Source organism: Daucus carota, chromosome 9, assembly GCF_001625215.2.
Source record: "Daucus carota subsp. sativus chromosome 9, DH1 v3.0, whole genome shotgun sequence".
NCBI lineage: Eukaryota > Viridiplantae > Streptophyta > Magnoliopsida > Apiales > Apiaceae > Daucus > Daucus carota.
Window position 1 is genome coordinate 7,326,718 of NC_030389.2, and position 12,688 is coordinate 7,339,405.

At 35.4% G+C, this 12,688-nt stretch overlaps 1 protein-coding gene across 1 annotated transcript; it reads left to right on the forward strand.

The window, feature by feature from the left end:
* Positions 1-6,381: 6,381 nt before the first annotated feature.
* LOC108202557 (nitrate regulatory gene2 protein) lies at positions 6,382-12,555 on the forward strand. Its single transcript, XM_017371014.2, has 4 exons — positions 6,382-8,149; positions 8,240-8,424; positions 9,649-9,872; positions 11,595-12,555. The coding sequence occupies exons 1-4, from the start codon at positions 6,589-6,591 to the stop codon at positions 12,379-12,381; spliced, it is 2,757 nt and encodes a 918-aa protein (XP_017226503.1). The 5' UTR covers positions 6,382-6,588; the 3' UTR covers positions 12,382-12,555.
* Positions 12,556-12,688: the final 133 nt, after the last annotated feature.

The following is a 12,688-nucleotide window of genomic DNA, read 5'->3' on the forward strand; positions in this document are numbered from 1 at the left end:
TTTAAGTTAAATGCCTACTTTGTGGAACCTGTCTAAGTTGGTTTAGCTTTAGGGTGTTCAAACATATGTTTATGTTCTAAAGGGAAGCATCTTCTATTTTTTTTTTTTTTTTTTATTATTCCTCTCAGTATCTGATGCTCACCGCCCATTTCTGCTGTACTGCTGTCTGCTAACTAATTTATTTTTCCACGGAATTCAATTTTTTTTTCTTTCATGATTTACCGCAAATATTGAATTACAGCACAACAAAACATATCAGCTGATTTGCTTGTAATAAGTCACTCTTCATAGTAAGATTTATTAATTTATCGAGATTATATGTTATGGACGATGTTTTTATTCGTATTTTTGAAATAATTTTAATAAATTTAAGATCGATAATATTAAATAAAATATTTTTATGATAATATAATCTGTTTTTATTTTCAGAACCATATAATAAACATTATAATTTTTAATATGTTATTTATATGATTCTTATCTTATTTATTAGTATTTATTATAGATATTATAATATTAATATTATAATATGCTGTTGATAGGATTCTGACACTTAAAACTTTTAATAGCATCTTGGATAGTGGTATATATAAAAATTAATGAATAATTTTATTTATAAAAGTTCAATAAATAGTTGTCTTTAGTTTGATTTAGATGATCAAATAATTATAGTGCACTCTATGGTGTACCCAACCACAAAAATAATATATTAAAAATAGTTATTTATCTGATAAAACAAAAGAGGAAATGAAACTATTTTTCTTGAAATTTGAAAGTGTTTTAAGTAACCGGGCCTTGATTTAATATTTTCCATTTTAACTTGCAAGTAAAAGTGAAAACCAGATGGAAAAAGTTTACCTAAGTTTCACTTTTGTAAAACCCAAAAACTTTCACTTTCGGGGAATACCTTTTATTTATACTACGAAGAAAGAGTTCTAACCAGTAACAAAAAATACACAGAGGATACTCTCGATAGACAATGAGATCAAAAGGTTCTGTTGACTACAGACTGCAATGTTTAAAGCGAAAGGTGCAAGTAACAGCCCAAAAAATTACCCTTTACTTGTACATTATATTAAATTACTTTATTTAATTAAATTACTTTATTTAATTGCACATTTTAACCTAACTAATCATCTCTAATCTTGATAATCAAAAGATAATTTAATATATATGTATAAATTAAATGAAAAATAATTAAATTATTTTGATTTATTTTGATGTTAAAAAGGACTAAACTGTAATATTTTGATTTTTCTTTACCTGGCTGAATAAACTGCAAAGCAATTGAATTATTTTATTTTCATATATGCGATGAAATTTGATTTGACAACGGGGCCACAAGTATTCTATTTTCCACGCTAATAAATGATTTCCTACATAACAAACAAAAAACAGCCTTCTTTGATATACTACTAGTACTACATGATTACTTAATTAGAATATTAAATTTAACGTATAATCACTTTGTTGTTCCTTTAATAAGATTGGTAAAGTCCTTTAAATAAGTTTGAAAAAGCTATTACTTTATGTTTGTGCAAAGTGAATTCATAAAAAATGGTATCGCATATTTGCATATGTAATATTCTCTTTTTCGGGGAAAAGGAAAGAGAGGCGCGGAGAAATTGCCCGTATACCATATGCATCCAAATATGCATTTCAACATCTTGAAGTCTTACCGCATTTCAACAATAACATTTGTATTCTACTCGTATTCTTGGAGGGAAAAATATATATGTATTTATCTATCATATTTAATAAATTAATTTATAAATATAATTATATATAGAAGAAAGTTCTATGGAGACTGGATTATTTGGAGGCTGTAGAGACCTAATCCTGGTCATCCAATCATTAAACATCCAACGGCTGCATATATTTTGTCCTGCACGTTTGTTTTCTCTCCCTATCATGTCCTGCACTTCTAAATCGATGAACAACAAGCAGTACTTCTAAATCTTGCATAACATAAAATAATAATTCTATAATATTGATGTTCAATCACCGAAATCTTAACAAATAAAAATAATAATTACATACAAAACAAAAATGTAGTTGGACACTGCTATGATTGGCACTGAACTCATTGTCATTGTCCTGCAACGAATTGAATTGTTGCAAGACAAAATAACATTTAGATATATCACAAATATGCGGGACAAATTATTAATATTACATTATTAGAAATGCAGGACAAGAATAGTGTAAATTACAAAGATAGTTTTGAATTAAAACTAAAAACAAGAAATGCAGGACAAGAATATTAATAATACATTACTAGAAATGCAGGACAAGAAATGCAGGACAAAGAATATTTAATCATGTCCATTAATTGTCATATTATTTAAAGGTAGATCTTGTAGTCTCTAATGACTCCAAATTTTTTGGTCTCCATTGAACCCAACTCGTTATATATATTACTATTATATTATGACTAATGATCAAATACAATCAAAAACAAAATACAAAGTACAACTAATCTGATATTATCAATCTAATCTAATGTTCCTTAGAATTCACCACACACAGTAAATTTGTACTCTCCCACATATAATTTCACAGACTTCCTCCGTTTTTAATTGGATTTTTCTCATGTATCGGTTTACTTTTTTTAAAATCTGACTTCATTGTATTTTTTTCATCTCCCAACAATCAATTTTCATATCATATTTGATATATTTAGATGTGATTTATAAATTTTTTATTTTTATTTTAAGAGTGGTTGGTAGTGAAGTAGCCCATATAATTATATTAAAATTTGTAGGGTATCATATTTTATATACTGACCCTCAAATAGGTACCGGACGCACGAGAATTAAATAATTAAATAAAATTTCAGATCCAACAATTATCTGTTCGTCTATTATTTAAGCCAGTTCACTCAACTGTTTCCATATAATCCGCGAATCTTCACGAACAGGTACCCTCTAAAAGTATAGAGATCCCTCCGTCCCAAATTAACTGTCCAGTTTGACTTTTTGATGGTCAATTTGACCCAACTTTGACTGAAAATTAAAAATTATTCTTTTACGATTTTACAAAACTGAAAAATATATTCTAAAATAGATTTGATAATCTTTTCAATGATATATATTTCATAATTTTATTCAGTTATTTAATATACATATTTTTCAGTCAAAGTTGGGTCAAATTGACCATCAAAAAGTCAAACTGGACAGTTAATTTGGGACGGAGGGAGTAGTTCATAGTAGGTTATACTCCTAGTCCTGGAACCGAAAACCAAATGAGTTAATTACAGTTTGTAACCCCTAGGATTGCTCCAAACGCACTTAGGATCCTGAACTATCAAACTCTGCATAATGCACCCTGAACTTTACATTCTACTGCAATTTGTAACCCCTGGCTCAACTTCCGTTAAAAAACTCTGTTAACGTTAACTTTGAAGGGCCTCAGTTGGAAATTGAAAAAGAAACACACACAACCCCCCACACACACCCCCCGTATACCCCTACACTAACTCACCTCGCTCTTCTTCCCTCCCATCCCTATTTCTTTTTTCCCCCCAATTCTGATAAACCCTAACCCGAAGAAAGCGTCTCCCCCCACATTTCTGATAAACCCGAAGCAGAGGATCGCAAAAGCAAAGCAAAATGAGAGGACGACTTAGAGCTCGACCTCCGGTTGATGGTTCGAATGATCGAGTAGGAGTAGAGGCTTCTGAGTCTCCCGATTATGCAGGTAAGCTTCTTTCTTGATCTCCTTTGTGTTTTATATGGTGTAACAATCAATTGATGAATATTTGCATGCATGTGTTTTTTGGTAGGGTTAATTGAATATTCTGTAGCCCCTTTATGTTTTAGTGTGGTCCCTTTATGTTGTCCACTGTGTGTAGATGAAGTATATTTATGTCTGTTGCCTTTTTAGGGTTTATTGCTTGCTTATTGAATGCTGATTGTGTGGCCAAAAATAGGTTGTTTGATGATAATTAGTGATGCAGCAGTTAGTAAATAAATATTCAATTAAAAAATATGATTTTTATATGCAGAGGATTTCTTGTATTTTTCGATAAAACTATATCATGGTGGAGATTTGGACGAAACCAGTGCGGAATATGTCGGTGGAAATGTAGACTTCTTTGATATGTGTTGTGTAGTTGACATGACACTAGAAGAGCTAGGTGCAATGTTGGGTGAGTTGGGATTGAAGCTTGAAGACATAGAGCTCTTCTATCTTATTCCCGGAACTGGACTCCCACATGGTTTACTGCCAGTGGAAACACAGACAGATTTAGATGATTTTGTCAACAACATATGTGAGGTGTTTAATAAGGCTATATCCAAATATAGAGAAATGGGGATAATTAGCATGTTCAAAGGTCTTCATGTTAGCTGCATGCAAAGGATAGCAAAAAGGAAAGCAAAAATGGAAAAAAAATCTGGAAAATTCTGTCCCAATCCTATGAAAATGCTGAACAGGTGCACTTACTGTCACTCTTTCTTACTTGCAAATTTAATTTAAATTAGCTTCTAAAACTCAGTTAAATATCTGTGTAGCTCAATTAAATTATCATCTAAAGCTAGCCCTATTTGGAACGGGGGTGACAAGTATCATGTCACGATGTCTGAGGGGGGGTATGAAATTGTGGTTGACCTGAAGAGTAGGAATTGTGCTTGCAAGAGATGGCAACTGACTGGCATCCCATGCCACCATGCTTGCGCTTGTATTTTCTTTCAAAAGCAGAATCCACAAGATTACATTCATCCATATTATGAAAGGCAGAGGTTCATTGATTTGTATAGCAATCTACTTGAACCTATTAATGGTGAGGAGTTTTGGGAAGCTACAAACCAGCAAGAAATATTACCACCACTAGTTAGGGTTGCCCCTGGTAGACCTAAAAAGAAGAGGGACAAAAAGAATGATGTTCAAACTAGAGATGATAATCCTACAGTGCTGAAGAAAGTGGGGACTGTAATATCATGCACTTATTGTAAAGAACAAGGTCATAATACCAGAAGCTGCAAGAGCAAGGTAATCATATATACACATTTCATTATGTTTTACAGTAGAACTTGATGTTCACATTATTTTGTGCTCACTGCAGAAAATTGATATGGCAAGAAAGTCAGTAGAGGAAGGGGCCACTAAAGGGGAAACTTCAAAAAAAGTGGAAAAAGAGGCAGTTGACAAGGAGGCAACAAAGACAATTAAGTGCTCTTACTGCCAAAAACAAGGACACACAAGAAGATCATGCAAGTCAAGAGTATGTTTCTAACTTTAATTTTCTGCAGTTGTATCTTTTTAATTTGCTGCATTGGTGAGTGATTTCAGTGTGTGTTTTAATTTTATAGAAATCTGATGAGGCATTCCAACAAGATAATTTAATGGACCATGGGGAGATCCACAATGGTAGCTCATCCAATCCAGGCACTTCAAATGCCTCTACTGGACCATCAGCCACATAGAGTTAATCTCTATTTATGATTATAGTCAGCTATTTTTGAATAGAGTTAATCTCTATTTAGGTGCTTCTGGAACGTAAATTGTGACGTATCATTTGTCGATTGCGCACATTTGATATAGTCAATTTTAGCATCCAAAACTTTGAAATATTTTGGTATTGGCTGCAACAACCTCTGTTTTGCATTGGCTAGAACTTTACAGTGGCTACACTTTTAATTTTGTATTGGCTTGAATGTTGGAATCTTTGGAATGTTGGACTTGTATTGGCCGTAATATTTTCTCAAATGAATGCCTAGAATGTTATGTTTTTTTGCTGTTTGTTGTAGCTGTTTAATTGCTTCTTCATTTGCACTGGACAACAGCAGCATAGATGTGTACAATGGCCATGCATTTTGTGTTGCCCATAATGTCCCTGGCAAAGTTAACTTTAACAGCAGAATTAGACGGAAGTTGAGCCAGGGGTTACAAATTGCAGTAGAATTTAAAGTTCAGGGTGCATTATGCAGAGTTTGATAGTTCAGGATCCTAAGTGCGTTTGGAGCAATCCTAGGGGTTACAAACTGTAATTAACTCAAACCAAATTATAAATTATGAGAACACACATAATAAGGTCTTGAAAAATGAATAATTATATGGTGACTAGTGTTATAATTTTTTTGAAATTTTATTTAATTTTAAAAAAATATTTTATTAATTTTTGAATGAAAATTCATTTATTAAAAAGATCTTTTATAACTCTGATAAAATTGTCCGATTTAACCGAAAAGATTTCCGACAAATTCTAAATTAACAAACCAACCGATATTTCTAATTTATACAACTCCTATAACGCGACACAAAAAATTTGAAATAATTTAAAGATTTTCTAACATCTTATAAGATATTCAAGCTTATATATTACTTAAAAAGAGCGGGAGTAAACAAACTAAATTGATTTGATTTATGTTAAAAAAATACATAACGTTGTGTCGAACTCAAATCCCGACCATTAAGTCGACAAACATAAAGTAATGGAACTGTAACACACACATACACACACTCGCCATCTCACACTACTTCACTCCAAGCTCAACAACTGTTCTTACACGCTCAACACTCTACTCCTTTCTTTCTCTCTCTAGATGTTCTCTCTCTAGAAAACACCCACCAACCCCCACCACCACCATGGGCTGCACAGCCTCCAAACTCGACAACGAAGACACCGTCCGCCGCTGCAAGGAACGACGTCGTCTCATCAAAGACGCCGTCTTCGCCCGCCACCACCTCGCCGCCGCTCACTCCGACTACTGCCGCTCCCTCCGCGTCACCGGCGCCGCCCTCTCCTCGTTCGCCGCCGGCGAACCCCTCGCCGTCTCCGACCACTCCCCCGCCGTCCTCCTCCCCTCCGCCAATCCCGCACCGCCACGTGTCCCCCAACACCACCACTTCCCCCAAACTCATAAACCTAAACTCCCTCACATTCTCTCACAATCCTCTCTCTCCACCTCACCACCTAAACAACACACACAAGTTAAGCTGCCTCATATATTATCCGAATCCGAGGCGGAGCCTGATCATCACACTCCTCTCCGCAAGTTTAATTTGAACACCACGACGAATGTGAACCCGATAATCTCCCACAAACCGGCTGAAATGGAGAGAAAGATGAAGCCTAAGCCGAAGCCGAAGCTGCCTCATATTCTGTCCGAGTCGAGCCTTGCTTCGACTCCGAAAGGAACACGCAGGCACTTGAAAAATCAGTACAGTGAGCGTTTTACTTACGATGCTCAGGCTACTTACTCGTCGACTCCTTCTCAAGCTTCGTCGGTTTGGAATTGGGAGAATTTCTACCCTCCTTCGCCTCCTGATTCTGAGTATTTCAATCAGAAAGATAATCATCATAATGATGATTATGATGATAATTCTTCGGTTTATTCCAAGCGTGATCTGGATAGTGCTTCGGTTTACTCGAAGAAATCGGGGAGTTTTCGACATGGCGATGATGCTTCCTCGATGTATTCAAGACATGATCCGGAGATGGCGTCGGTTTATTCGAATCACGAAAAGAAATCTAGCAGGCATGATGTGGACACAGCGTCCATGTACTCGAATTACCAGAGGGATTCGAGCAGGTATGGTCATATGGATGATAAGTCTTCGGTTTATTCGAAACATGATCCGGAGACGGCTTCAATGTACTCAAATTACGAGAAGAAATCGAGGAGTTACAAAGAAGAGGAGAGTAGGAACCATCATATTCATCATTTAGAGAGTGATTGTGAGGAGGAAGAATCGGAAACCGAAGCTGAGGAGCAAGAAGAAGTGCAGTGTAGTGAATGGGGAGATCATTACAGTACGACGACGAGCTCTTCTGATGATGAATTGGCGGAGAGGGAGTCTAGATCGGAAGCTACTCGATCTAATTTTGGATCTTCGGTTCATAGTGAAGCTAAATCGATGCCGTTTAAGGCAGCTGTGCCAGCTAGTAAGTCGGATAAGTTTGATTATGATGCTGGGTCTTCGGCTAGCTGGAATCATAACAGTAGTAACAATGTTAATTATAATGTTGGAAGGAATGAGAGTGAGATTAGTGATATGAATATTGTGGTTAGACACCGTGATTTAGCGGAGATTGTGGCAGCGATTAAGGAGTATTTTGATAAAGCTGCTTCTGCTGGTGATCAGGTTTCGGAGATGCTTGAAACTGGTCGTGCTCAACTTGATCGGAGTTTTAAATCAATGAAGAGTAAGCATGTTTTTGTCTTTTAGTTTAGTGTTTTAAGTTAATTATGTTGTGAGATTGAAATTTAATATTTGTTATTCATCTGTTTAATAGAAACCGTCTATCATTCGAGTGGAGTGTTTAGCAATTTAAGTTCGAGCTGGACTTCGAAACCACCATTGGCAGTCAAGTACAAGTTTGAACCTGGTTCAATAGATGAACCGAGTGGCTCTAAGAGTTTATGCTCCACCTTAGAGCGGCTGTTGGCTTGGGAAAAGAAACTCTATCAGGAGATAAAGGTACTGATTATTATCAACACATCCAAAGATGTTTATAAATTTATTTTACTTGAAATTACTCCATTTATTTCAATTTTTCCCCTAATTCTACATACTCGTTTTCAATATTGGATGAAGGGGATGACTATTTGTAATATTGGTGTAATAAAGTTAACTTTATGGAGTTGTAAATATTGACAAATAAGCCTCTAAAGATGATATAGGAACATGGAGGGAATCTTATGCTGAATTATCATTAAAATGGGTGGTGGGTGTTTGGTTGCCTTAGTTGGATCACTATTGTTCTACAAAGCATCTTTTTCTAAAGTGTAATTATCAAAGGGTGTAATTCACTTATATCTTTGTCAAATATGGTGCAAGGAAGTTTTCTTTTGGTGGGGTTGGGTGTATATGAATTGACAGAGTTGCAATCACGATGGATCAGTAACATTAACGGATTGATTAGAATAGTGATGGGTGGGAGTGGGGTTCTATTCTGCTGGACTTCTTTTGTTTTAAAAATGTAGCTATTAATAAATAGTCTTACGTAGTCAAATTACCTTAATGCGAGTTATTACTTTTGTTTCGAACAAGGACAGCCTGGACTGATGTTTCTTTGTCAGATGGGAAGAAGGTAGTGGGCTTTGCCCACCCAGCTAACTTATCATAATTTGTCTGGAGTATAACCTCTAAGTTTTAACTAGAAAACTTTGGCTGGTATCCTGGTCTTTATTAGGATACTATATTTTTCTGCGTTCTTCAGTTCCTTGTTCCAGTGTAAATTATCAATTCACGGGACTCGAAGAAGATTTAGTGTCAGTTAGATCTGAATACAAGATTGAAGTCTTATGGTAAAATTTCGACATGATATGGGAAAGGTTTTGGTTAGTGGTGTAATTTTATATGTTTTAACTTTGATCACCCATAAAAGAAGTATATTAAGTGTATAACGATAACAACTATGAATAACAAATTAGTATCGAAGGCTATGGTTTCTTGCTGAATATCTTAGACAGGTTACCATGCATTCATCTTAGCTCTGCACTAGTGTTACCCCACTCTTAACAAGGTACTTTGGTCATTTAGTTGCTTCGAGTATTTGTAATCCTGCTTTAGAGAATTATGAATACTGAAGAAACGGATATGGTCCCTTTAGGGTAACCTGCACTGATCCTGAAGTCTTTTGTGATTTATGTCTTCTATTTAATGATTATTTAAATTGCTGTAAATTTAAATTGAGTGCAGGCAAGGGAAGGAGTGAAAATTGAACATGAGAAAAAGTTATCCACTCTACAAAGCCAAGAGTATAGGGGAGATGATGAGGTGAAACTGGACAAGACAAAGGCATCAATAAAGAGGTTGCAGTCTCTAATTTTGGTCACATCTCAAGCAGTATCTAGCACCTCCTCGGCTATTAATGGTTTGCGAGACACTGAACTTGTCCCGCAGCTTGTCGAACTATGTCATGGGTAAGTGAATTTTTTTCCAAAATTTATAACCATGGATTTTTAATGAGGGCTGGTATACAATAAACTTTTCTGCTCTTCTAATAGGTGGCCCCCCCCCCCCCCCCCCGATAAGCCATACATGTTTTATTGTTTTTTTTAGCTATTTGTTGTTTCCTAATGGATTGCAACACTTGTCTAGTTAAGAGTTGTTATTGTGGAATGTCAGTTCCCTTCTTTAGTCCCTGTTTTACACTTTACACATTACATAGTGGATAAGAAGACTAAAATATTTGTTCTTTGTCTCTTATTTTAAAATTTTTTGTTATTTTATTGAAAACTGAAAAGTTAGATAATTTGTGGACGTTGACTTTCAATCAATGGTTAGTAGATAATTTGTGGACATTGACTATCCACCAATGTTTAGTATATTATATGTGGACATTGACTGTCAACCAATGATTTTCTTTTTGCACTATACCTTCATTGAGAGCTTCTCAATATAATTTTCGTTAGTTAAACCACCTTTTTCTAAAAGTTTTTGTAGTAATTCTGGTATTATAAGACTTGTAATTACTTTTTCAAATTGTTCAATTTTTTCTAGTGGCATTCGATCACAGAATCCATATTGAACCTCAATTTGGTGAGGTATTTAGTAATATCGTTACAAACAAGTAGTTGCTGATTTTCTGGAATTAATATTTATTGTAGTAATACGATTCATAATTTAAAACTCGAATCTGAGCTTCTGTGTTCTTCTAAGTTGGTGATTGCAGTTTTACAACTGATGAAAAGTAAAAACATTAGGTCATGGGCTTATAGTGTATCTACAGATATTCTATTTTCACATCTAATTCGTGCAAGTTTAGATTGCTGATCTGCTGCTCATTTGTCCTGAATCTTATGGGTTTCATTTTTCATGCTCCCTGCTAATTGTTTCATGCCTTAATCAATGGAAACCTAATTTCTGGAGACTGCACATTTGCTGACAGCAACTTTAAATAAGCCGTGGCCCCAGTCTCATGGATCTTTTTCTACATCTTTGGGCTTTCTGTCAAAACTTTCATAAGCTACAAACAATTAATTGCTGGAAAGGTTAGGTGCATTTTTAAATGACTATGACCTGCAGTACTGGTCAGTGTCTGGCTAGTAGATTTATTGCTACCTTGCAGGTTGGGATAGGATAAGTGTGTAACACATTTTTTATTTTCTTTTGCAATCATTCTGCATTAGAGTTTGTTTTTTTTTTTTATATATAAATAAAATAAAATAAGATGCTGCTCAGACATATATTAGCAGGCATAACTGGAGGGCAATGAATTAAGTGTTTATAGTTTAAGCTCTGCTTAACATACATGACTTTGCGATAATTAATTGACCAGCATGATTATTGTGTAAGTTAGTTGCAATAAGACATATATTGTTGATCTACTTTCTATTCCAATTTATTAATTATTTAATTCCCCTGGCAGCATGGTGTAAATTTTATTAGAAATCTGACTTGTTTTGCCATTAAATACATGTGAACCAATATTCTGTTTTTTGTCCGGCTTCTTCATGTTCCATCACAATCTCTTAATTACTCCAATTGACAAATTATCATGCCAAATCTTTGACATAGTTTTTATTAGATTTAACGTGTTATTGGCTGTCGTAGTGGACATGTATGTATTACTTTCCGTGAGATGCATCTATGGATAGTTGTCTTGCTGCCACATATTTATGTTGGTTATACTTTAATGGCAGGTTTATGTACATGTGGAAATCGATGAACCAGTTCCACGAAGTACAGAACCACATTGTGCAGCAAGTGCGAGGGCTTGTAAATCTGGCAACTAAGAATGTATCAACTTCTGACCTGCACCGGCAGGCAACAAGTGATCTTGAGTCAGCTGTATCTGCCTGGCACTCCTGCTTCTGCCGCCTAATAAAGTTCCAAAGGGACTTTATCTGCTCTCTCCATGGCTGGTTTAAGCTGAGTCTCATCCCCCTCAACAGCGAACCAAATAATGGCAGCGAGGGTTCTCTTGATGCATTAACCTTCTGTGATGAGTGGAAGCTTGCGCTTGATCGTGTACCCGACACAGTTGCATCAGAAGCCATTAAGAGCTTTATCAATGTTGTCCACTCAATATCTACAAAGCAGGCAGAAGAGCTGAAGATAAAAAAACGCACTGAATCTGCATCTAAAGAGCTCGAGAGAAAAGCTTCGTCTCTCAGAAGCATAGAAAAGAAGTATTACCACTCATATTCTATGGTCGGTATCGGGCTTCCTGATACTGGTCCTGATAACGGCCATGCATTAGATGCAAGGGACCCGCTCTCTGAAAAGAAATCTGAACTGGCAGCTAGTCAAAGGCGAGTTGAAGATGAGATGGTGAGGCATTCCAAGGCCGTAGAGGTGACAAGGGCTATGACATTGAACAATATTCAAACCGGCTTACCGGGAGTTTTTCAGGCAATGACCAGCTTTTCTTCCCTAATCATGGAAGCACTTGAGGTAGTTTGCAACAGGTCATACGCCATTAAATAGATAAAAACATTTGATTCTTACTTAATACTTAAATTTACTTTTGGGGTTATGAGGTAAGATATATATAGATAGAAAGGAGGCAGGCTTACACTTCAGGAAGTTTTTCCCATGAACTCTGAAATTTCAGATATTGTATCTTTTTGATATGTAGATAAAAAGGAAATTTTGTTGAGAGATGGGGTGTTACTTTAGAGTTAATAGTTTGAAATTCTTGTATCATCTTGAGGACGAGGGTTGAATTTATCGGAACGTAAAATAAATGTATTTGGCCTTTATGTCATCTTGTTTGAATGTTTTATGCGGATAA